The sequence below is a fragment of the Amyelois transitella genome, chromosome W (assembly GCF_032362555.1).
Source record: "Amyelois transitella isolate CPQ chromosome W, ilAmyTran1.1, whole genome shotgun sequence".
Taxonomy (NCBI): domain Eukaryota; kingdom Metazoa; phylum Arthropoda; class Insecta; order Lepidoptera; family Pyralidae; genus Amyelois; species Amyelois transitella.
Window position 1 is genome coordinate 7,245,921 of NC_083536.1, and position 24,218 is coordinate 7,270,138.

The 24,218-nt window shown below is 37.2% G+C and overlaps 3 protein-coding genes across 5 annotated transcripts; all 3 read left to right on the forward strand.

Moving 5' to 3' along the window:
- Positions 1–5,881: 5,881 nt before the first annotated feature.
- Positions 5,882–12,223, forward strand: LOC106142604 (piggyBac transposable element-derived protein 3). 2 transcript variants are annotated; one of them, XM_060954197.1, is made up of 2 exons: positions 5,882–6,172; positions 6,584–12,223. In XM_060954197.1, the coding sequence occupies exon 2, from the start codon at positions 9,012–9,014 to the stop codon at positions 10,833–10,835; it is 1,824 nt and encodes a 607-aa protein (XP_060810180.1). In that variant the 5' UTR covers positions 5,882–6,172; positions 6,584–9,011; the 3' UTR covers positions 10,836–12,223. The 2 variants fall into 2 exon arrangements, with proteins under 2 accessions (XP_060810180.1, XP_060810179.1); XM_060954196.1 differs by having other exon boundaries at positions 6,584–10,367.
- Positions 12,224–14,996: 2,773 nt separating this feature from the next.
- On the forward strand, positions 14,997–17,453 carry LOC132904269 (piggyBac transposable element-derived protein 3-like). Of its 2 annotated transcripts, XM_060954199.1 has the most exons (3): positions 14,997–15,094; positions 15,350–15,630; positions 15,810–15,916. In XM_060954199.1, exons 1-3 carry the CDS (start codon positions 15,061–15,063, stop codon positions 15,852–15,854), a joined length of 360 nt encoding a protein of 119 aa, XP_060810182.1. In that variant the 5' UTR covers positions 14,997–15,060; the 3' UTR covers positions 15,855–15,916. The 2 variants fall into 2 exon arrangements, with proteins under 2 accessions (XP_060810182.1, XP_060810181.1); XM_060954198.1 differs by having other exon boundaries at positions 15,350–17,453.
- A 4,543-nt stretch (positions 17,454–21,996) lies between these two features.
- Positions 21,997–23,906, forward strand: LOC132904130 (uncharacterized). Its single transcript, XM_060954052.1, has one exon. The coding sequence runs from the start codon at positions 22,266–22,268 to the stop codon at positions 23,904–23,906; it is 1,641 nt and encodes a 546-aa protein (XP_060810035.1). The 5' UTR covers positions 21,997–22,265.
- The last annotated feature ends 312 nt before the right edge of the window (positions 23,907–24,218 follow it).

Sequence of the window (24,218 nt, forward strand, 5' to 3'; positions counted from 1 at the left end):
AAAGTGATAAAAAAATTGCCAATCTAAGGTCTGCCGCGCCGATGGATGCATGGCTAGGGGCGAGCCTAGTCTCGAGCGGGCCACTTCCGCCATGGGGTTGGGCGACCCCCAGGTAATGGCTAGCCTTACCCTGGCATGCGGGGCTCTGCTGGGGCGGACAAAATTGTTCCCTTGCGTCTCGTGGGAATCGCATGGATGCAAATTTTTTGAAAGAGCACCTAAATGGCGGCGATGGTGTCCGCACCCCATCACGTCTCGTTCCCGGCGGGAGCGGTATGCGGTCTGCTGAAAGCCGCTTTGCGACGATGAATGTAAGAGGAGGAATGAAGGATAAAATTGAGGAAGTATGTCAGATGATGGATGAAAGACGGTTGGATGTGTTGTGCGTGAATGAAACGAAGCGGAAAGGATGCGACGCGACGCAGCACGGCCCTTACACGGCGTATTGGTCTGGAATTTGCAGTACCAGCCGAGGCTGTCAAGGGGTCGGTCTAATCCTTTCTGCACGAATGGCTGAGTGTGTGAATGAGTATGAGTGTGTCAGCCCTCGTCTTCTATGGATTAGGCTGAAAGTTGGAATCACTCGGATCTTCGTTTTAGGTGTTTATGCACCGTGGGATGTGGGTTCGAGGGGTACAACATCAGCAAAAAGCGAAAACGAGGAGTTCTGGAATAGTGTAAGAGAAGTATTGAAAGTTACCAAGCCAAATGAAAAGATTATTATGTTAGGTGATTTTAATGGATGGGTGGGTGTAAAGCGTGATGGATATGAAAAGGTGCTTGGTGCGTTTGGTGACGAAAAGGTGAATGATAATGGAAGAAGTGTATTAGAAATTTGTCTAGAGTGGGATCTTTTTGTGTCGAACTCAATGTTTCAACATAAAGAGATCCACACCTATACAAGAGTGAAAGGTATTTTAAAAAGTATGATAGACTTTGTGATTGTGGATGAAAGATTGAAGAACAAAGTGCTGGATACCCGTGCATATCGCGGTGCTGGCATTGACTCGGACCATTTACTGGTGATATCCCGGATAAGGGGTATCTTCAATCGCTGGCGGCACAGGGTAAGGGAGCAAACCAGCGCTTTGGAAAGAGTGAAAGTAGAAAATTTGCAAGATATGGATGTAGGTAAGAAGTATATTAATAGACTGAAGGATGAAATTGAAGATTTAGATGAGAGGAGCAATATTGAAGATGGATGGAAGGAATTTAAAGAAAGAATTGTGAAAGTAGCTGTTGAAGTGTGTGGTGTAAGTAGAAGAAGGAAAGGGAAAAATCACAAAAATGCGTGGATGAGTAAAGATGTGCAAGAACTTGTGCGATTAAAGAAGAAAGCATGGCTGGATTTGTTAGCAGCAAAAGCTAACTTAAGAATGCAAGAGGTTATAGATGAGGATGTGAATGAAGCACGTAAGGAATATAAAAAAATGAAAGATTTGGTTAAGAAAGCTGTGATTAGAAAGAAAGAAGAGTATAAAGAGGATTTTGATAAAAGGCTATCAGAAGACTTTCAGTCAAATCTGAAAGTATTCTGGAAATCCGTAAGGTCAGCCCGAGGAAAAACTATAACCAGAGAGCTGACTAGGATCAGATGCCAGGATGGTAGCGTTGTGAAAGGAGAAGAATGTGTGCTAAAGATATGGAAGGACTATTTTGAGAGTTTATTTGAAAAAAAGGAAGAAAATAAGAAAGAGTTCTGCTATAGCGAAGAAAAAGAGAATGAGATGGAAGGCGAAATTGAAATGTTTGAAATTGTGGAAGCACTTAAGAGTATGAAAGCGGGTAAGGCTGCCGGGTATGATAGAGTGTCGGTCGAGATGCTTAAAGCAGGAAAAGGCGTCGTAGCTAGACAGTTGTATTGCCTTTTCAATTTGTGTTGGAGAAGCGGCCGAGTACCAAAAGATTGGTGTAAGGCTGTTATTGTGCCACTTTACAAAGGAAAAGGGTCACAACTGGACTGCAAAAATTATCGTGGTATAAGCCTGCTTAGCGTCGTCGGCAAATTGTATGCTAAGGTATTGATTAATAGAGTCAGGAATGAAACTGATGACAAAATATGGGATGCTCAAGCGGGATTTCGAAAGGGAATGTGATGTACTGATCAGGTCTTTTCTTTGCGGTGCATAGCCGAAAAGTTTTTGGCCAAGAGTCAAAAAGTCTATTGCACATTCGTGGATTTGAAAAAAGGCCTATGACAGAGTTGAGAGGAATGAATTGTGGTCAGCACTTTCTATGCATGGGGTGAGCAGTCTCTTGATACGAGCACTGAAATCCTTATATGAGGATTCGAGTGCTTGTGTCAGGATAAACGGAGCGCACACTGAATGGTTTAAGATTGAGAAAGGTGTTAGGCAGGGATGTGTTGCGTCACCGTGGCTGTTCAACCTATTTATGGATAGTTGTTTGACAGATTTGAAAGAGTCTGAAAGTGGATTAAGGATGAATGAATTACTCGTCAAATGTCTGCTCTATGCCGACGATCAGGTTATACTGGCGTCATCAGCGGAGGAGTTACAGGAGATGGTAAACTGTATGCATGAAGCTTTAAAAGAGAAAGGAATGAAAGTGAACGTAAGTAAAACTAAAACACTGGTTTTTGAAATGGAGAAAGAAATGACAGCATGTAATATTTTGATTGGAGGAGAAAAAGTTGAGCAAGTGAAAGAGTTTGTATATCTAGGATCAAAGTTTACATCAGATGGCAAGTGTGATAGTGATATTGAAAGGAGAGTGAACGCGGGGAACATGGTGAATGGAGCTTTGCATGCCTTTATGAGCAGTCAGAAACTATCCAAAAAGGCTCGACTGGCTGTGCACAGCGGCGTGTTGGTCCCGACATTAATGTATGGGAGTGAAAGTTGGGTATGGCAAAAGAAGCACGAAAGCAGAATAAATGCAGTGGAAATGAGAGCGTTAAGGAGTATGTTGGGTGTGAAATTGAGTGACCGGATAAGGAACAGCGTGATAAGGGAATGTTGTGATGTGAAAGAAGATGTAGTTACAGGAATAGAAAAGGGTATGTTGAGATGGTTCGGTCATGTGGAGAGGATGATTGAAAACAGGTTGACTAAGCAGATATACAAGGAGAGTGTGGAGGGAAAGGTCGGGGTGGGAAGACCTAGACGAACATATCTTGATCAAATTAAGGACGTCCTGGTGAAGGGTCAGGTCAAAAGTGCCCGAAACCGCCGAGCTTGCATGAAGAGAGTTATGAATGTGGATGAAGCAAAGGAAGTATGCAGGGATCGTGGCAAGTGGAAAGAGGTAGTCTCTGCCTACCCCTCCGGGAAAGAGGCGTGAGTTTATGTATGTATGTATGTATGTGATTAAAAAATATATGTGTTGAATAAGTAAATAGTTTTCTTATTTCATTGTACGAAAGGTCCCTACCATGTACGAAAGCACCCTAGGCACTGTACGAATGTACCCTTGCTATGGGGCACATTCGCACGATTCCCATTTTTCAGAAAAATCGTCATTGATAGCGCACGTTTGATTTTTTTCGAAATTGTTGTAAGTTTTATTAATGCCTAGAATATTCATGATAACATAGTACTAAAATAAGTCAATAATATCAGTTAGTTAATTTTTTGTATTGGTGCCGTGTGGTTCCCGGCACCAATACAAAAAAGAATAGGACCACTCCATCTCTTTCCCATGGATGTCGTAAAAGGCGACTAAGGGATAGGCTTACAAACTTGGGATTCTTTTTTAGGCGATGGGCTAGCAACCTGTCACTAGTTGAATCTCAATTCTATCGTTAAGCCAAATAGCTGAACGTGGCCATTCAGTCTTTTCAAGACTGTTGGCTCTGTCTACCCCGCAAGGGATATAGACGTGACGGTATGTATGTATGTATGTATGTAGTTAATTTTTTATAAGCCATAGAAAAAATGGTGTACGAAGGTTGCCACTCTTACCCTATATCATCCATAATCCATTAACCTTTTAATTTTAAAATGAAACATAATATTATTAATAATAAAGTGGCAACACATTGACATGTACCGTAACCCTAAGAGATGCGGTAAAAGGGTGAAAAACACTGCCGGCCAAAAGTACCTGGCTGTGGCGGCAAACTCATTCTGAACGACGTCAAGGACGGCTGAATTTGAAAAAGTGACAATAATAAAAGTGTCAAGAACAGAAAAGCAATAATAAGAACTGCCCAAACAAATGCAGAGATTTTAAACAAGAGGTAGTGCACGTGGCACCCGTGCAGTACAATCTGCAAGATGGATCCAACTGAACTGAACAAAGTGTACGAATTTAGCACATATTTTGCAAACGATAAATGGAAAAGAATGAATTGCAGATACGTACACGCATTCTAAGTAGTTCTAAATAAAGGTTATTTTCAAAAGTATATGTTAATATCAGCGGAATCTTAACTCGACAGAAGGCAATGAAAAAGATTTAAAAAAAAATTGCCGCCCAGATCGTGAAAGCAACTGTATTTGCGCTCGAGGAGTCCAAAAGAGGAGGTCCAGCGCCTTTATATAGGGTCCTCAGGCGGTGAAGAGGACGACAGGTAAGTCTTCAGAGGCACGACTTCCCAAGTTCAAAATAAAGCAATAGCTGCTCAAGTTCAGTATTAAACAATAACTACTCAGTTATTTTAAGTAACTAATAAGTTCAGTCCAAAAAGTAAAAAACTATTCAAGTTTCCAACAAAGCAACAACTATCAAAGTTTAAAACAAAACGAGGTTTTTCAAAAACTAACAGCTAATATTACGAGGTAGTCTTAGCCAATCCTAAAATTAACGGAATATTGCGGTTCACTCACCGCTAATATATGTTTTTTCATAATTTTATCTTTTTAATTTTAAAATGAAATATAATATTATTATTTATAAAGTGGCAACGACGTCAAGGACGACTGAATTTGAAAAAGTGACAATAATAAAACTATCAAAAATTTTAAAGCAATAATAAGAACTGCCCAAACAAATGCAGAAATTTTAAACAAGAGGTTGTGCACGTGGTACCCGTGCAGTACAATCCACAAGATGGATTGAACTCAACTGAACAAAGTGTACGAATTTAGCATATACTTTGCAAACGATAAATGGAAAAGGCTGAATTGCAAATCGCACTCTTAATAAAATATCGACCCATCTCGAAATTTCGAAAAATTGAGTTTTTGTGAAATAATGACCTAATAGAGCAAACTTCATAACCTCCTTTAAAAAAAACGCCCTTATTCCTTAGATTATAAGGTACAAAATAGATTGAGTCGTTGTATCTCCCATCCCTCGCTCCTACTTCGTTCGTCGAACATCGACTGATTCAATCTTGCGTCGGCAGCCGCGCGCGTCGGTGGTGTCGAATCGCGGCCGATTTCGAGATTCGTCGCTGTTTCACTAAAAGTATAGGTAAGTTTATTGATTATGTTTTGATACAATAACGACCGACTTTGTAATAAGTCTTTGTTTTATTAAATCTCTTTGTGTTTTGGTTAGTGAATTTTGTATTAAGTCTATATTTTATTAAAACTAACTTTAAAATGGTCACCTAACCTACAGCCGTAGGTTAGGTGACCATTTTAAAGTTAGGGCTATATCGTTATAAAAATTCTAAATTAAATAACTCTTAACCTATTAACCGCCGCAGTCGTATATAAGCGACAGTGTCAATAAACATTCACATCTAATAGGTCGCTCAATTGGTGATTTACTAATAGTTGAAACGCCACAGTCGTATAATTCCGACAGTAGTGCTGTGGTAAAACAATTTTAATAAGTTATTAAAAAATATATATTTTATCTACCCGGGTATGTTGTTTGTGGTAAAAATGAGTCAATCATATTTTCTCGATAAATAAAACCAATTAAGTATTGGTTTCTAATACAAAAGGGCAGATTTTATCCTAAAATCATCAAATATATCGCACTAATAATACAATAGTGTAGCAACTCAAAATGTGTCGAAGTTGCCATAGCAATATAATCAAACGCAAAATTCAACGCCTTACAAGTCACTAAAACCGTCATAAGGATAGTGCAAAAAATGGATAAGAGATGGCGACATAAGTCTTTATTCATGACTCGCCGACTGTCTTGACCCCACCCTTAATATTGCGTCATCTTTAGTTGCGACCAACAGTGATAGGGGAACGACGTGCCGCTTTGCGCAATATTTCGAGTTGCAGCGTTATTCCTGGATCAGGTATGTAAGATTTATAGTATTATTTTGATTTAATACATTATTGTTGAATTAAGCCTAATCATGAAATTTTGATATTTCTAGTTATTACGCTATTACTGATTTACATAAGCACGATTTAAAAAAACATTTTTATTTACGACGCTATTGTTGGTTCACTTAGTAATTTTTGACATGATACGGTTTTGTTGAATCGTAAATTAAAGACGATTTTTGTATAGTTTATAAAGTACTTAGAAATAAGTTATATTTGTTACTTTCAGTGCTTATAAATATTTAATCGAATGTGTATAAGTGGAGAAAAAATAATGCTCAATATCTATTTTATTTCATAAATTTTGACTTACTACACTGTATGTGACAAACATGTAACAAGTATGTATTAAACTGATTAAATACTTCTTTTATTTATAGATTCAGTATGCAACGTGGGCGATTACTTGTTGGCTTGGCAACAAAAACTACAGGACACCAGGAAAAAGAAAACGACGATACTTTACCATCATTATCGTCACTGGTGAGTACAAACAATGAATCTGTTAGCCAAAGAGAAGATAGTGACATTGCCAAAGAACAGTCAACACATTCGTTACCTTCACCATCTACAAGTAATCAAGTACTTCAAGAAATTGACGTCAACAGCTCCCCGAATTTGGTCAGTAATGTTGAATCAGTAACCGAATGTAACCAAAAGAAATATTATATTTCACCATTACACTCAGACCAAAGCGACTTTGATGATTCTGACCATGATCCGCATTTTATTCCTAATTCACAATCGCCAAGTAAAACCCCTAGTTTGCTTCGAGGCCGACCAACCATCGATCGATCGTCCAGTAGTTCTTCTTCGGGAAGCTCTTCAAGGAGTAGCTCTTCTTCAAGTGGATCTTCTTCCAGTAGCTCTTCATCGAGTAGCACGGATAATAGAGTTGTCGATAACTTAAGTCCCATTGCTGGAACCAGTGGGCTGACTGCTGAATCAAATGATAATTCGGACGAGCAATACAAGTCTAAGGGTAAAAAGAGGGCACGTAAAGTAGAAACCTGGAAACACAACGTGGCCAAACGGCTACGCAATACCGGCAAAGCTTATGAATCAACTAGTAAAAAACAAGTTCCAGCAAGGAAAATGGGACCGACGTGTGGCGAAAAATGCAGGTTAAAATGTAGCTTGAAAATAAACGAGACATCAAGACTGGATATTTTCAACAAGTATTGGAATTTGGGAGACTTACGAAAACAAAGAGAATTTATAATTAGACATAGTACATCTATTAAACCAAAATACAGATACTCATCTACTCAAAATTTTCGTAAACTAAACACAGCATTTCATTTTCAAGTAAACGACGATCACATTAGAGTCTGTAAAACATTTTTTAAGAATACTCTTGCAATAAACGATAGACCAATTGCTACAGCATTAGCAAAAAAAACCGAGAGTGGTTTAATAGATGAAGAATTACGCGGGAAACATGGCAAGCAACGTACTATAGAACCGGAAGTCTATGACGGTGTAAAAAACTTTATAAATGCTATACCACGCGTCGAATCCCACTATCTTAGAGCCCAGACGTCACGGGAATATATACAGGGTGACAAGTCTTTAGCTGATTTATACCGTGACTACAAAAGTAAATGTACGGAGCAAGACTTACCATTTTCGTCTGCATCAACTTTTAATCGCATTTTTAATAAAGACTTTAATATTTCCTTCCACACGCCGAAAAAAGATCAGTGTGATTTTTGTGAATCTTTTAAAAATGCTGATGAAGATGGAAAAAATAATATTATTGAGGTGTATGAAACGCATTTAAGAGAAAAAGAATTGTCAAGGAAAGAAAAAGAAAAAGACAAAACTGCTAAAATAGATTCTACAATAGTCGCTGTATATGACTTACAAGCTGTGATGCCAATACCAAAGGGCCAAATTTCTTTATTTTATTATAAAAGCCGAATTAACTGCTTTAATTTTACTGTAAGCGACTTATACGCTAAAAATGTTGAATGCTATTTTTGGGACGAGACAGAGGGAAAACGTGGTGCGAATGAGATTGAAAGTTGTATACTGAACTACATAGAACAAATGATACAGGTTCACCCTGGTAAAGAATTAGATTTTATATTTTATTCCGATAATTGCTGTGGGCAACAAAAAAATAAGTACCTCCTTACAGCTTATGCATACGCAGTACAAAAAATGAAAGTGAAAAGTGTAACTCACAAGTTTCTGATTCGCGGCCACTCTCAAAATGAGGGCGATAATGTCCATAGCGTCATTGAAAAACAAGTGAAGCGTTTCCTTAAATCTGGCCCAATCTATGTCCCACAACAATACATCACATTAATTCAGACCGCTAAAAAGACAGGAAAACCTTATAGAGTGACAGAAATGACTTATGATAAATTTCGTAATCTTAACCCATTCTTGACCACCGTGCCAATTTGGGAACACTTATTTTTTGAGGGTAGATAAAAAAAGTGTTGACACCAGTGTATGTTCTGTTGCGTAGTTGTGAAGGCAAAAGAGTGCGCTTATGGTAAAAAATTAAATAAAAGCATAAAACATCAAAAGTGATATTGTTTTCATAAATTAAAAATATCTATTTATAGAAGCATCGAGGTAAGTGCATATTATTTACTTATACGACAGGTCGATGTACGATATCGTGATAGTGGTTTTAGTTATTATAAAATAAGATATTGGACAAACGTTTATATGTAAATTTAGTAACTTTTATCTTATGTATGCAATTATACGGTCAAGTAAATATTGGTGTGCCAATTTTGGTACAGTGGCTACAAGTGTGCAATAATTGAATATTCATTTCAGGACTTCAAGATGAGTCGAAAACAGACTTTTAGCGCCAGTAATAACTACAGAGGACTTGAGGATGCCATTCATGACATAATAGAGGATAGTGATGACGGTTTGGAGTATGACCTAGCCATTATTCCTCCAGATCCAAGTATTGTTACTGATGAAGAAGAGGGTTTCGACGAAGATTTGATGCCGTCGAGCTTACCAAATGACGTTCCTGGTAACATTGAAGTATTTGTTCACAATATTGGTAGTCTTTCAGACTCTGGTGACAGTAGTGATGATGAGCCTTTGGCTGCAAAAAAAGCACGTAAAGACACAGGTAGTACATCACATGCAGAGCAATCCAGAAACACTGTACCATCTCGTCGTCAAGCCTTGAATATTCCAATTTGGCGAAAGTGTGCTCCTAACTATTCTACTCAATACGAAGAAACTGAGGAACGGTTACTCTGTGAGAACCATGTGAAAGAGCAACTAAAAGATTTGACTCCTGTTCAAATTTTTGAAAAGCTTTTTGATGATGAAGTATTTGAGATGATTGTACACTTTAGCAATCTTTATGCGAGCCAAAATAATAGACACAACTTTTGTGTCACAACTGAAGAGCTAAGGATATTTTTTGGAATACTCATTCTTTCAGGTTACCATAAGTTACCTCGAGAACACATGTATTGGTCTTTGGATGAAGATGTTGGCGTAGAAGTCGTGTCAAAAGCGATGTCAAGAAATAGATTTAGAGAAATCAAACGAAACTTGCATTTGGTAGACAATAATGATGCTTCGACTACTTCTGATAAAATGTTCAAGGTCCGAAAATTGTCCGAAGTACTCATGAAAAAATATAACCAGTGGGGTATTTTTCACGAGTTTATTTCAATCGACGAATCAATGATTCGGTACTATGGCCATCATCCAGCCAAGCAATTTATTCGAGGCAAACCTGTTCGGTTTGGTTACAAGAATTGGGTTGCTGCAAGTTCTTCAGGATATTGTTATAGCTTTGATATTTACTGTGGAAAGTCTACCACGCCGACCACTGAGCCACTTGGTACAAGAGTAGTAAAATTGCTACTCAATAAATTGACGACGAATGCTGCAAATCATAAAGTATTTTTTGATAATTTTTTTACCAGCTGTGATCTACTCTATGACTTACGTCAGTCAGGATTTCGGGCCACTGGAACTGTGAGAGAAAATCGTACCAAAAAATGCCCATTATCGTCTGTAAAGGAAATGATGAAAAAATCACGAGCAGTATATGACTACAGGTTTGATAAAAATAATGAAATTCTTTTGGTCCGCTGGAAAGATAACAGTATTTGCACAATGGCTACCAATTACGACTCATATGAGCCTTTAGGACTTGTAAAGAGATGGTGTCCAGAAAAAAAGGAGAAGGCTGAGGTGACGATTCCACATCTCTTTCAAAATTACAATAAAGGCATGGGTGGAGTGGATGAATTAGACCAGTCGATATCACTCTATAGGATTGGGATTCATGGCAAGAAATGGTGGTGGGTTCTATTTACCTACATGATTGACATGACTATAGCAAACGCATGGCGTCTACATGTCCTTGCTAAAGAAGATCCCATGGACCAATTGTTGTTTAGGCGAAACATAGCCAGATACTACCTCAGGCATTCAATTCAGAAACAAAACACTCGTCCTTCGTCATCAAATATTGATGGGTTACAATTAGATGGTAAGAACCACGTCCCTGAAAAACTTGTGAAACGTGTACGGTGTGTTGTTTGTCATAATAGAAGCCGTTGGGGGTGCAAAAAATGCAAGAAAACACTCTGTATAGAAAAATCGTGTTTCGCTGATTTTCACTCTTAGGTGGCCACTGTGCCAATTTGGGTACACCCCTGTAATTTCCTGAAAAAATGTTTTTTTTTCATTTTCGAGCAGATTTATTTGTTTTTGTACTCCTCTTTCATGAATAAATAAAGAAAAATTAAAAATTAACATGTGCGTTTTTATTTGGCCTCTAATGGGTTAAATTACTACAAGAAGAATGGGGCAATAATTTTAACGTAAATGTCGACAGAAACCAAGTTAAATGGCACGATGTTAAGATGCTTCGTGTTGAACAAGAACATCCTTTGGCTTTTTTTTACAAGAATTCTTACGAGGATGAAGCTTACCAAACTGTATTTGTACGTAACTCACGACGAACTGGAAATCAAACTTCATTATTTGCTAATGGTTTGACACAAGAATACACAAGCAAGATACCTCTAAGTCAAAATAAGAAAAGAGACGTAAAAGAATTACTTGACAAAAATATAATACCAAGAAACTATCGTGAAACATACTATAAAGATTTTACTGATTAAAAAAATAGTATTATTTTTGTATTTGTATACTCCACTTAATATTAAGATTACCTTTGTGATTTCTTTGAGACTGATTGAAAATAAGAAGATAATAAATAAGCACATTTTTTAATGTAGGTTAAGTAGCCAATCTGGTTATAACAATAATTAGTAATTAAGGTAAAAATAAATATGACTGTTCTTTGTTTTGGAATGTTTATTTTATAAAAAGTTGATTGAGTACAATATTTAGTTGATTTTATATCTGATTTGTTAATCTGAATTACAGTTTAGGTTTTGGAAATTTTATTTTGCAAAATGTTTAATACAAAATGCTAATGAAGGAATAGCAAATTTATTTGTTTTTGATGTTGAATTGATATCGACCGATTAAACGTCGAATTACTATTTTGTTTTGGCAGAATTTTAAAAGGTTTTTGTATAATTTCATTTTAATAAATAACAACTGTTATTGAGAATAAGAATGTTTTATTTATTCCCATACTAACCAATAATTATAAGAGGTTGTGTTAAACGTAAATAGAATACGGAAAATGACTTTCAAAATTGTAGTAAGTGCAAAAATTAAATGAAAAACGATAAAACAATTTAAAAATCATAACGTATTAAGACAAAATGTTTCAAAAACAATGACTCAACTTAAAATAATATTTTGTTTTGAACATTTTATTTAGAACTATACTGTCTTAACTCAAAATTCTTAAATAACTCTATGGTCAGTATAGTTTTTGATTACTGCTTTATAGATAATTGCTTTAACGTCATTTATACGACACATAAAAGAGTCATATATGTAGTACCTATAATATGCAACGAGTAATCAGTTTTTTGTTGATTCTGAAAAAACACCTATTTTGAGTTGCTACACTATTGTATTATTAGTGCGATATATTAATCGTTATTGGTGATGTGCACATCACTAATGATACGAGTATTAAACTATGTGTCAGCGCCGGAGTCGGAAATATCCGTCCGCTTATTACGTCACAGACGGAGACGATATTGGCGAAGTGAGGGTAAGTTGATAATTTTATCGACATGTCTATATTAATTTGTTCGTGGGTAGTCAGTATAATGTAAATTATGTACTGTGAGCTTGAGGACGCTAAACATGTCGAGTGCAGAAGAATTAATTAAAATTTTGGAAGGCTTTGAGGAAAATGAAGTGTTTGAATCGGATGATGATTTGGAGTTAGGCATGGTGAACGAAGTGGTAAGTATGTCATATTTTTTTTGTTGTGGCTTTGCTTTACGTAAAATTACTTAAGTGTGGTTTTAAACCCCAATGCAAAACCACGAGGTCAAGTATAAGTTTGATGTGTCTGTGGGTTTCGATTTGTAGCGTACCTCTCAAACGCATGAACCGATTTTCAGTTAATTTTTTTTGTTTGATATTCTTACTGATTATTCGAGACGTATTCTTACCTATATGTGTTGAAAATCGGTCCAATATAGCGGCCGCTCACAATTAGTTATTATCTTCTATCGGGGGTATTTTAAATTACAAATTTATATTTGTGTTGATTATACCTCCTATTATTCCTATCCATAAAAGTAACTTACAAAAATTATCAAGTGTGTATTGCTTTTTCAGGTCGTTGACGGCAGTGTCACGGAGTGGAATTGGTCAACGGAAGGGGATGCTCCGACTATACAAACTTTTGATGATTTCATCTCGGGTTTTACAACTACTGACCTATCTGCCAATTCGACCGAATTACAATTTTTTGAATATTTTGCGGATGAAACTCTGATGAAAGAAATAGCAAGATGCACGAATCGGTATTTTCAATATTATGTGCGCAATGTTGATATACGACAACATTCTAGAACTCAAGATTGGAGTGATGTCAACAGTCAACATATCTATTTGTTTTTAGCAGTTACCATGTTGATGACCAGAAATAAAAGAATAAGCATCGAAGAGCATTGGTCTACGGATCCTTTATTAAATTCGCCGATTTTCCATAATATTCTCAGCAGGAATAAATACTGCCTTATTACGAGTATGTTACATTTTACTGATGTGTTTACAAGTAATGAAAGACTACCACGATTGCATAAACTACAATTTGTTATTGATCATGCAAGAAACAAATTTAAAGAAGCTATTATATCACATCAGAAAATATGTATAGATGAGAGCATAGTACCTTTTAAGGGCCGTTTAATACTCAAACAGTATTTACCTAAAAAAAGAAACCGCTTCGGTATTAAGTTGTTTGTTTTGTGCGATGTGAAAACAGGATTTATTATTGATTTTATAGTTTACAGCGGCAAAGAAACAAATATCGAAATGAAACCGGAGTTGGGTGTGAGTGGATCAGTGGTAACTGCACTCATGGAAAATTATTTGAATTCTAACAGAACACTTTACGTAGATAATTGGTATTCAAGTCCAACACTATTTAAACATTTGATGGAAAAAGGTACGTATGCTTGTGGAACAGTAAAAAAAAATAGAACAGGTATGCCGAAATTTAAAAAACTTAAAAAGGGAGAAATCGAAGCATTCTATTCTCCACCCTTGATGGCACTGAAATGGGTTGACAAGAAGGCAGTGACAATGATTAGCACAAAGCATGGCTCGAATATTATTCCCACAGATAAGGAAGACAGAGCAACTGGTTTGCCTAAGTTAAAGCCAGAATGTGTTGATGACTACACAAAAAACATGGGTAGTATTGACACTGCTGATATGCTTATAAGTACATTGACTTGTATTAAAAAAAGTAGAAGATGGTACAAAAAATTGGCGTTGCGTATTATTGATATGCATCTTTTAAATGCATTTTACGCATTTAAAGAAATAAAAGGATGCAGGAACAAACCATTCAGTGAGTTTCATCTCGAAGTGATTCGTCAATTAATAGGAAAATATAAATTATTAGACTACCAACCGGTTCCTTCAACTTCACGCGGGGTACAAGACAATCCAAGTCGCTTTTTGCCACGAGATGCACTCAAACATTTCCCTACCAGGATCCCAAACAATAAAAGCCAGCGCTGTAGGGTATGTGCACTAAAGAAAAATAGGACCGAAACAAGATTTAGTGCAAGGAATGTAACGTATTTCTTTGCATCGAACCATGTAGTGCTAAATTTCATTCAAATAAATAAATAAAACACTTTAGAAATCAAATAATTGTTTTATTTACCAGCGATATTTTTACATTCTTTCTGTATCAGTTACCGCTATTTCATAAGAATGATTATTTTTTACAGAATTAACGAAGTTTAAAATTCTAGTGAAGCACCGTGTGCGCATGCAAGGATGAATTTCTTGAAGTTCTTCGGCTAGGAGCTGCGAAAAATAATCATTTTTCTTGTCACGTCCTAAATTTTTATGATCAAATTTCGTACACTCCTCGCAGCCCTTATCAGAATGCGCGGTTCTTTGTTTTCCAAATTCAGAATCCAAATTTTTTTTTACACGTTTTGCCATTGTCTCTTCATATAACTCTTGTGTGTCCATATTGCTGGTGATATCTATAAAACAAATAAAAAAATACAGGTTGATTCAAATTCTTTATTAGAAGTTAAGATAACCCTTTACAACCGACTCAAACTAAACGTGCATCATACTTTGAAAAATTCTGGACGACGCGCGATTTCGTTTTCGTGGACGCAAACGACACTGATCGAGCGTGCAAGATCTATTCCTGCGAATAATAAATATTGCGTGACCTCGTGACCTCTCAGTCGCAGGCAGTGAGGCGTCGAACATGGCTGGGTTTTTTGGCGGAATCGGCGGCTCACGTAAGTATTATTTTTATTTACTTTTTTATGGTAAAATGAATGTGCTATTATGATTATATGTAGTAAAGGTATTAAAGTATCGAATGGAATAAGATTTTTAATAAAATGTACACGGGAATTAATAGAAATACTGCTAAAATAAAAATGTTGCACGTTCGTGTGCTTTCGGTATGAGTGCGCTGAACTTAATTTTCGCAGATTTTGTTTTGTTTTGCTTTTTATTTGCATTTATAACATAATAAATGTTTCTTTCAGGCCTGCCTCTAAATGAAAATGATATAGAGAACGTTTTGACAGCGATGGGTGATGGTAATCTCTCGGATATTGACGAATTCGAAGATTCAGACGACGATTGTGACCCAACTGCGATTGAACGGCTGGTATTAGAAGGCCTGGATTCTGGAGACGTCTTATTAGACCAGAGTTATGCTGAGCCCATCCCCGACCAAGGACAGTGTCTACCACCGCCGTCAGCTGTGTCATTTGGCGAAGATATCTCCTGTTCTTCAGCAAATACGAACAATATCCCACTTCAGGTGAGCCAATTGCCAAGTCACACAATTAATACACCAACCCCTGATAATTTCGCACAAAGATCATCTACAAGGTCGTCATCAAGTCATTCTCCTACTGTATCGTCCTCTAGAGAAAACAGGAACAGTACTAGGCGCAACACTGCTAACATTCAACCAGTTCAACCGAATTCTACTAACAGGTCTACTTTCTCCATACAAAACCAACCATCGACTTCGCGCCCTGATCTTTGGAAAGAAACACCTTTTGAAGATAAGCCACACAATTTTGAAAAACCCAGCGTAAGACCAGTTCAAGCTCCTGTAGAGTATTTCAAAGAATATTTTGATGACGAGTTTTATGAACTAATAAGTTTGTGTACAAATAATTATTTCATGCGAAAGAGTGGCAGAGAATTAAAAACATCTCGATCTGAAATAATTAAGTTATTTGGAATCCATATCATGATGGGTTGTATTCCCTATCCAAGGGTGACAATGTATTGGCGGGCTGGAATAGCATTAGAAAAAATTACGTCTAAGATGAGCAGAGATCGCTTTCAAGCACTCAGAAATGCATTGCATGTTGTTAATACAGACATTCAACCCCCTAGTCAAGAACCTAATGTACTTTGGAAGGTGCAGCCAATTATAGACCAAGTAAGAAATGGATGTTATAAACAAGAACGTACTCCCGGTTACTACTCTATCGACGAGCAGATGATACCATTTACTGGAAGATGTGCCGTCCGTCAAGTGGTAAAAAACAAACCTCGACCTGTGGGACTCAAAAACTTTGTTTTGACGACTAGTTCAGGCCTCATGTTGGATTTTGAGATTTACAAAGGCGCAAAGACAATGTTTGAAGAGACGAGGCTAGGCCTCGGACCATCTGTCATTCTTCATTTAGCTAGAAGTGTCCCAGTTGGCAGTTGCTTGTACCACGATAGGTATTTTACTACGATACCTTTGATAGAGGAGTTAAACAAGCGAGGTATCCACAGCACTGGGACTATAATGCATAATCGAATACCTGACAGGACTAGCCTTAAGTTTAAAAAGGACTCACTTATGCAACGAGGCGAAAGTCAGCAAATGGTGCGGGATTCATCAGTTCTTGTAAAATGGAAGGACAATACCACTGTAACCCTAGCGTCCAACTGTACAGGTGCCTCGACCACAGATATTGTGAAACGGTGGGATAGGAAAAACCGTCAATATATCGACGTACCAGCCCCTAAAATAGTGATGAATTATAACAAACACATGGGCGGGGTGGATGTCCTGGACCAGCAAATGGAATACTATAGAACTTTTATAAAAACTAAAAAATGGACATTGAAGGTACTTATTCATTTTTTAGATTTGTCTTTAGTTAATTCTTGGCGCGCTTACAAAAATGATTGTTTAGCTAACAAATACCCAAGAAATAAAACGTTAGATTTGTTAGATTTTCGTCTTGAAATAGCGGAGGTATTGCTAAATAGCCCTGATAAGCAGCGTCGTTCCTCTGATGAAGATACGATGGAGATTAATGTGCCAAAAAAGTTTAAAAAGGCCATAAAGCCTTCTATATCTTTAAGATATGATGGTTATAATCACTTGCCACAGTTTGATGACCTTAAGTCTCCTAGAGCATGTCAAAATGAAAATTGCAAAAGTCGTACGAAGACACGATGCATCAAATGCAATGCCTATCTTTGTATAGCTCGTAATCAGAATTGTTTCAAAGATTTTCATTCTGCCTAATGTAAAAGTAATTTTATATTTTAATTATGGAGAGTTGTTTTTTGTTTTGAGTATTTTTATAATTTTTAAGTCATGAAAAGACATTTAATTTTGTTAAACTTTTAAAAATAACTATGAAAGCTTGTTCCTATTATGAAGACTGGTAAATTTTTGAGACTGATTAAAGATAAAGCGTTTTTAAGTGTTTTCTAATAAAAAAATATTTGATTTTGTTACTTATTGGAGTTTTATTTACAAAAAATATAAAACTTGCACGATCGTGCAAATGTCAGTTATAATCTGAAGCGCACGATCGTGCACGTCATTTTCCGGGAAATGGGGCTTTTCCGATTTTTTTCTCTATTTTTCCTGTATTCTTTAGAACCATAATACAAGTCTAAGTACAGTTTTTTTCATAAACTCACAACTTTATGTGTCCGGTTGTAAAGGGATAAAGAGCAAGGCATGTATATTGGTGTCGAATATATGGTTTTAAGTTAAGAAACTTACTTCGTAATACGGTACGTACGGTAGTCTTACTAAGCTTTTATCTTAAGACTAAAATGTAAAACCGTACATACTACTATGCAAGCAAGACAAATATTTTTAATTTTATTGTTATATGGGGATGGGGTTGGGCGACCCCCAGGTAATGGCTAGCCTTACCCTGGCATGCGGGGCTCTGCTGGGGCGGACAAAATTTTTCCCTAGCGTCTCGTGGGAATCGCATTATGAACCTTAAAAAGCATATAAATGGCGGCGATGGTGTCCGCACCCCATCACGTCTCGTTCCCGGCGGGAGCGGTATGCGGTCTGCTGAAAGCCGCTTTGCGACGATGAATGTAAGAGGAGGAATGAAGGATAAGATTGAGGAAGTATGCCAGATGATGAATGAAAGACGTTTGGATGTGTTGTGCGTGAATGAAACGAAGCGGAAAGGATGCGACGCGACGCAGCACGGCCCTTACACGGCGTATTGGTCTGGAATTTCCAGTACCAGCCGAGGCTGTCAAGGGGTCGGTCTAATTCTTTCTGCACGAATGGCTGAGTGCGTGAATGAGTATGAGTGTGTCAGCCCTCGTCTTCTATGGATTAGGCTGAAAGTTGGAATCACTCGGATCTTCGTTCTAGGTGTTTATGCACCTTGGGATGTGGGTTCGAGGGGTACAACATCAGCAAAAAACGAAAACGAGGAGTTCTGGAATAGTGTAAGAGAAGTATTGAAAGTTACCAAGCCAAATGAGAAGATTATTATGTTAGGTGATTTTAATGGATGGGTGGGTGTAAAGCGTGATGGATATGAAAAGGTGCTTGGTGCGTTTGGTGACGAAAAGGTGAATGATAATGGAAGAAGTGTATTAGAAATTTGTCTAGAGTGGGATCTTTTTGTGTCGAACTCAATGTTTCAACATAAAGAGATCCACACCTACACAAGAGTGGAAGGTATTTTAAAAAGTATGATAGACTTTGTGATTGTAGATGAAAGATTGAAGAACAAAGTGCTGGATACCCGTGCATATCGCGGTGCTGGCATTGACTCGGACCATTTACTGGTGATATCCCGGATAAGGGGTATCTTCAATCGCTGGCGGCACAGGGTAAGGGAGCAAACCAGCGCTTTGGAAAGAGTAAAAGTAGAAAATTTGCAAGATATGGATGTAGGTAAGAAGTATATTAATAGACTGAAGGATGAATTTGAAGATTTAGAGGAAATGAGCGATATTGAAGATGGATGGAAGGAATTTAAAGAAAGAATTGTGAAAGTAGCTGTTGAAGTGTGTGGTGTAAGTAGAAGAAGGAAAGGAAAAAATCACAAAAATGCGTGGATGAGTAAAGATGTGCAAGAACTTGTGCGATTAAAGAAGAAAGCATGGCTGGATTTGTTAGCAGCAAAAGCTAGCTTAAGAATGCAAGAGGTTATAGATGAAGATGTGAATGAAGCACGTAAGGAATATAAGAAAATGAAAGATTTGGTTAAGAAAGCTGTGATTAGAAAGAAAGAAGAGTATAAAGAGGATTTTGATAAAAGGCTATCAGAAGACTTTCAGTCAAATCTGAAAGTATTCTGGAAATCCGTAAGGTCAGCCCGAGGAAATACTATAACCAGAGAGCTGACTAGGATCAGATGCCAGGATGGTAGCGTTGTGAAAGGAGAAGAATGTGTACTAAAGATATGGAAGGACTATTTTGAAAGTTTATTTGAAAAAAAGGAAGGAAATAAGAAAGATTTCTGCTATAGCGAAGAAAAAGAGAATGAGATGGAAGGCGAAATTGAAATGTTCGAAATTGTGGAAGCACTTAAGAGTATGAAAGCGGGAAAGGCTGCTGGGTGTGATAGAGTGTCGGTCGAGATGCTTAAAGCAGGAAAAGGCGTAGTAGCTAGTCAGTTGTACTGCCTTTTCAATTTGTGTTGGAGAAGCGGCCGAGTACCAAAAGATTGGTGTAAGGCTGTTATCGTGCCACTTTACAAAGGAAAAGGGTCACAGCTGGACTGCAAAAATTATCGTGGTATAAGCCTGCTTAGCGTCGTCGGCAAATTGTATGCTAAGGTATTGATTAATAGAGTCAGGAATGAAACTGATGACAAAATATGGGATGCTCAAGCGGGATTTCGAAAGGGAATGGGATGTACTGATCAGGTCTTTTCCTTGCGGTGCATAGCCGAAAAGTTTTTGGCCAAGAGTCAAAAAGTCTATTGCACATTCGTAGATCTGGAAAAGGCCTATGACAGAGTTGAGAGGAATGAATTGTGGTCAGCACTTTCTATGCATGGGGTGAGCAGTCTCTTAATACGAGCACTGAAATCCTTATATGAGGATTCGAGTGCTTGTGTCAGGATAAACGGAGCGCACACTGAGTGGTTTAAGATTGAGAAAGGCGTTAGGCAAGGATGTGTTGCGTCACCGTGGCTGTTCAACCTATTTATGGATAGCTGTTTGACAGATTTGAAAGAGTCTAAAAGTGGATTAAGGATGAATGAGTTACTCGTCAAATGTCTGCTCTATGCCGACGATCAGGTTATACTGGCGTCATCAGAGGAGGAGTTACAGGAGATGGTAAACTGTATGCATGAAGCTTTAAAAGAGAAAGGAATGAAAGTGAACGTAAGTAAAACTAAAACACTGGTTTTTGAAATGGAGAAAGAAATGACAGCATGTAATATTTTGATTGGAGGAGAAAAAGTGGAGCAAGTGAAAGAGTTTGTATATCTAGGATCAAAGTTTACATCAGATGGCAAGTATGATAGTGATATTGAAAGGAGAGTGAACGCGGGGAACATGGTGAATGGAGCTTTGCATGCCTTTATGAGCAGTCAGAAACTATCCAAAAAGGCTCGACTGGCTGTGCACAGGGGCGTGTTGGTCCCGACATTAATGTATGGGAGTGAAAGTTGGGTATGGCAAAAGAAGCATGAAAGCAGAATAAATGCAGTGGAAATGAGAGCGTTAAGGAGTATGATGGGTGTGAAATTGAGTGACAGGATAAGGAACAGCGTGATAAGGGAATGTTGTGATGTGAAAGAAGATGTAGTTACAGGAATAGAAAAGGGTATGTTAAGATGGTTCGGTCATGTGGAGAGGATGAATGAAAGCAGGTTGACTAAGCAGATATACAAGGAGAGTGTGGAGGGAAAGGTCGGAGTGGGAAGACCTAGACGAACGTATCTTGATCAAATTAAGGACGTCCTGGTAAAGGGTCAGGTCAAAAGTACCCGAAACCGCCGAGCTTGTATGAAGAGAGTTATGAATGTGGACGAAGCGAAAGAAGTATGCAGAGATCGTGGCAAGTGGAAAGAGGTAGTCTCTGCCTACCCCTCCGGGAAAGAGGCGTGATTTTATGTATGTATGTATGTATGTTATATGCAATTTATCCAAAGAGAGTTAACTTCCCGGACCCTGCTAGTTATAAAAATATTCATATAAAATTAGTTGGTCAGTAGGTATATACTCAGTAGGCGAACAAAATGTTTAATCGTTTTATTGGTACTAAGCCGTGTATATACCTAAATAAAATAAAATTAACATCTTACCTTGATTGCCTTTCTATTAATATTATTATCACGATCGCAGTGTGGACGATACACGGACTTCTTATTGAACCTGAGTTGATCAGAGAATGAACAAACTGTAGGAAATGATGTTTCCTAGTGCGATTTTTATTCGATAAGTACCTATATTATTTTCTTGTTCTTCCTTTATTAATATATACTTACATGTTTATATATAAATGGTAATTGAAAAATAATAAAATATTTATGTTTTTATTAGTGTTTAGTAAAAAATGTTTTAAAATTTCCCATTACTACAAGGATATACCGTACCATAGATGAGAGCCCTCAAGTCAATTCATTGAAATCACTTGCTACTGGAATTGTAATATTGAGCGACATTTTACTACCCAAAACTAATATTAACATGGAAACTCTAGAAGCCATAGATACGACTGAAACTTCAGAAAAAGCCACTCTTTCTGTACAAAAACATTCGCCACAAATCTCACCATCAAATTCTGATAAAATGCCATCTGAAAATAAAATAGAAAGCGATCCTTCGCATGTACCTGTTGCACTGGTTGCTGACCCGGCGACGCCACTAGCAATTGAATCTGAATACCAGCTTTCTCATACCTCTTTGACTACTACATCTATTAATAATACAACAACAACACCGCGAAATTCATTGATCTGCAAAATTGATTTATCGAGACTAGTCTCCATTAGAAATATTAAACTCAGTAAGATTCTTTCACTTAATTCGCCTGGTTCATCCGCTAGTGACACTAATGATTCACATACGACTAGCACAAAGCCAACAAACAATTCATCTCAAAAGACCTTAAGAACCAATGACAAACATTACCAACTATCTCCAATTAATTCCAACGAAAGTGATCCTGATCTTAGTGATTTAGATCTCACTTATCATACAGGAATGGTAGATATAGATAGTCGACCGGCGCCATCCTTGTTATCTCGTCAAAGCAGACTTTCGTCGTCTTCAAGCTCTGGAACATCATCTGAAAATAGCGCTGATAGTTCAATTTCACCAATTCGTAAAACTAGAAAACGCCAACGTGAACCTGAATCTTGGAAATTCAATACTGCAAAACGTTTAAGTAATACTGGTCAATCATATTTATCGGTCAGAACTAAGAAAACAGTTGATGCACGTAAGGTCAAACCACCATGCAATGAAAAATGCCGTTTGAAGTGTTTTAGTAAATTTACTGAACAAGAAAGGAAAACATATTTTGATAAATATTGGGATTTAAGAGATATAAATATACAGAGAGCATATATTAAAAGTTGTATGGTCGAAATCAAGCCTAAGTATAAATACAGCAAGAATGAGAATCCTAGAAAGTCAAACTATGCTTTTTATCTGAACCGTAGTAACACAAAAGAAAGGGTTTGCAAAACTTTTTTCATTAATACATTTGATATAACAGACAGAATGATACGTACGGTTAAAGAAAAATGTGACGAACATAACTTTCTAAGTGAAGACAAACGTGGAAAACATGGAAACCATAGAAAGATCGATTCTACTTTAGTACGCGACATTAAGAGTTTCATAGCTTCGATTCCTCGGGTTGAGTCCCATTATACTAGAGCAACATCATCTTGTGAATATATTTCTCCCGGCAGAACATTGACCGAAATTTATCAGGATTTCGTGGAGCTGCAACAAAAGAATGGACGTTCGTCAGGCAAGTTTTGCAATTTCTATGACATTTTTAAGGACACCGGTATAAAAATACACCAACCTAAAAAGGATCTGTGCGACTTATGTAGAGATTATAAATTAACACCGAACAACGAGGACTTGAAACAAGAGTATGACAGACATATAGAAGAGAAGGACTTATCAAGGAAAGAAAAAAAGGAAGATCGATACGCTATAAACGAAAACAAAATTGTTGCGGTCTACGACCTGGAAGCTATATTACAGGTACCGCAAGGGAAATCAAGTAGTTTCTATTACAAAACAAAAATGAACTGTTACAATTTCACCATTGCAGAATTAGCCAAAAAGAATCCTACTGAAGAGGATAGCAACAAAGCATACACGAATGTATACAGTTACTTTTGGGATGAAACACAAGGCCAAAAAGGTTCCATCGAAATCGCAACGTGTGTTCTAAATTTCTTACGGTTGGTAAACGAACGGAGCACAAGCAAGTCTGTGGACGTAATTTTTTACTCTGACAATACATTTAGTCAGAACAAAAACAAATATATTACAACGTTGTACATGTATGCGTTGACACAATTTGAAAACATCAACTCTATACGTCACAAATATTTAATCAAGGGTCATACACAAAATGAAAACGACAATGCCCATAGCTTAATCGAAAAAGAAATACAAAAGTATTTCAAAGCAGACACAATTTACACTCCGATTCAATATATTCCTCTGATAAAAAGCGCTAAAAAAACTGGTAAGAAATTTGAAGTACAGACTTTGACATTTGATGATTTTGTAGATGTTAAAGATTTACAAAGTCAATGGGGTTTGAATTTCACCAAAGATACAAACAGGAATTCAATTGTATGGAATGACGTTTAGTGCAGGCGCTGGAGGAAGTTGAGTATGCAAAATGTGAGGACCGGCAACTATGCTCAAATTCGTTTACCTGAGACCCCGAACAAACGGAAAACCCATGTTGCCAGCAGCTGTATTGGTCCCTTTCCCTTATCCCTACCCTTCTCCCCGCTCTACGCGCCGATGCGTCATAGCGCTCGTAATAGTCAGTATAAAACAATTTTTGGTGTGTAACGGTTTGTTTGTTTGTATTTTGTTTGTAAACTCTTTATTGCACATAAAAATAAATATAACAAAATCAGAACAGTTATTGAATATAAAAGAATATGTACAATG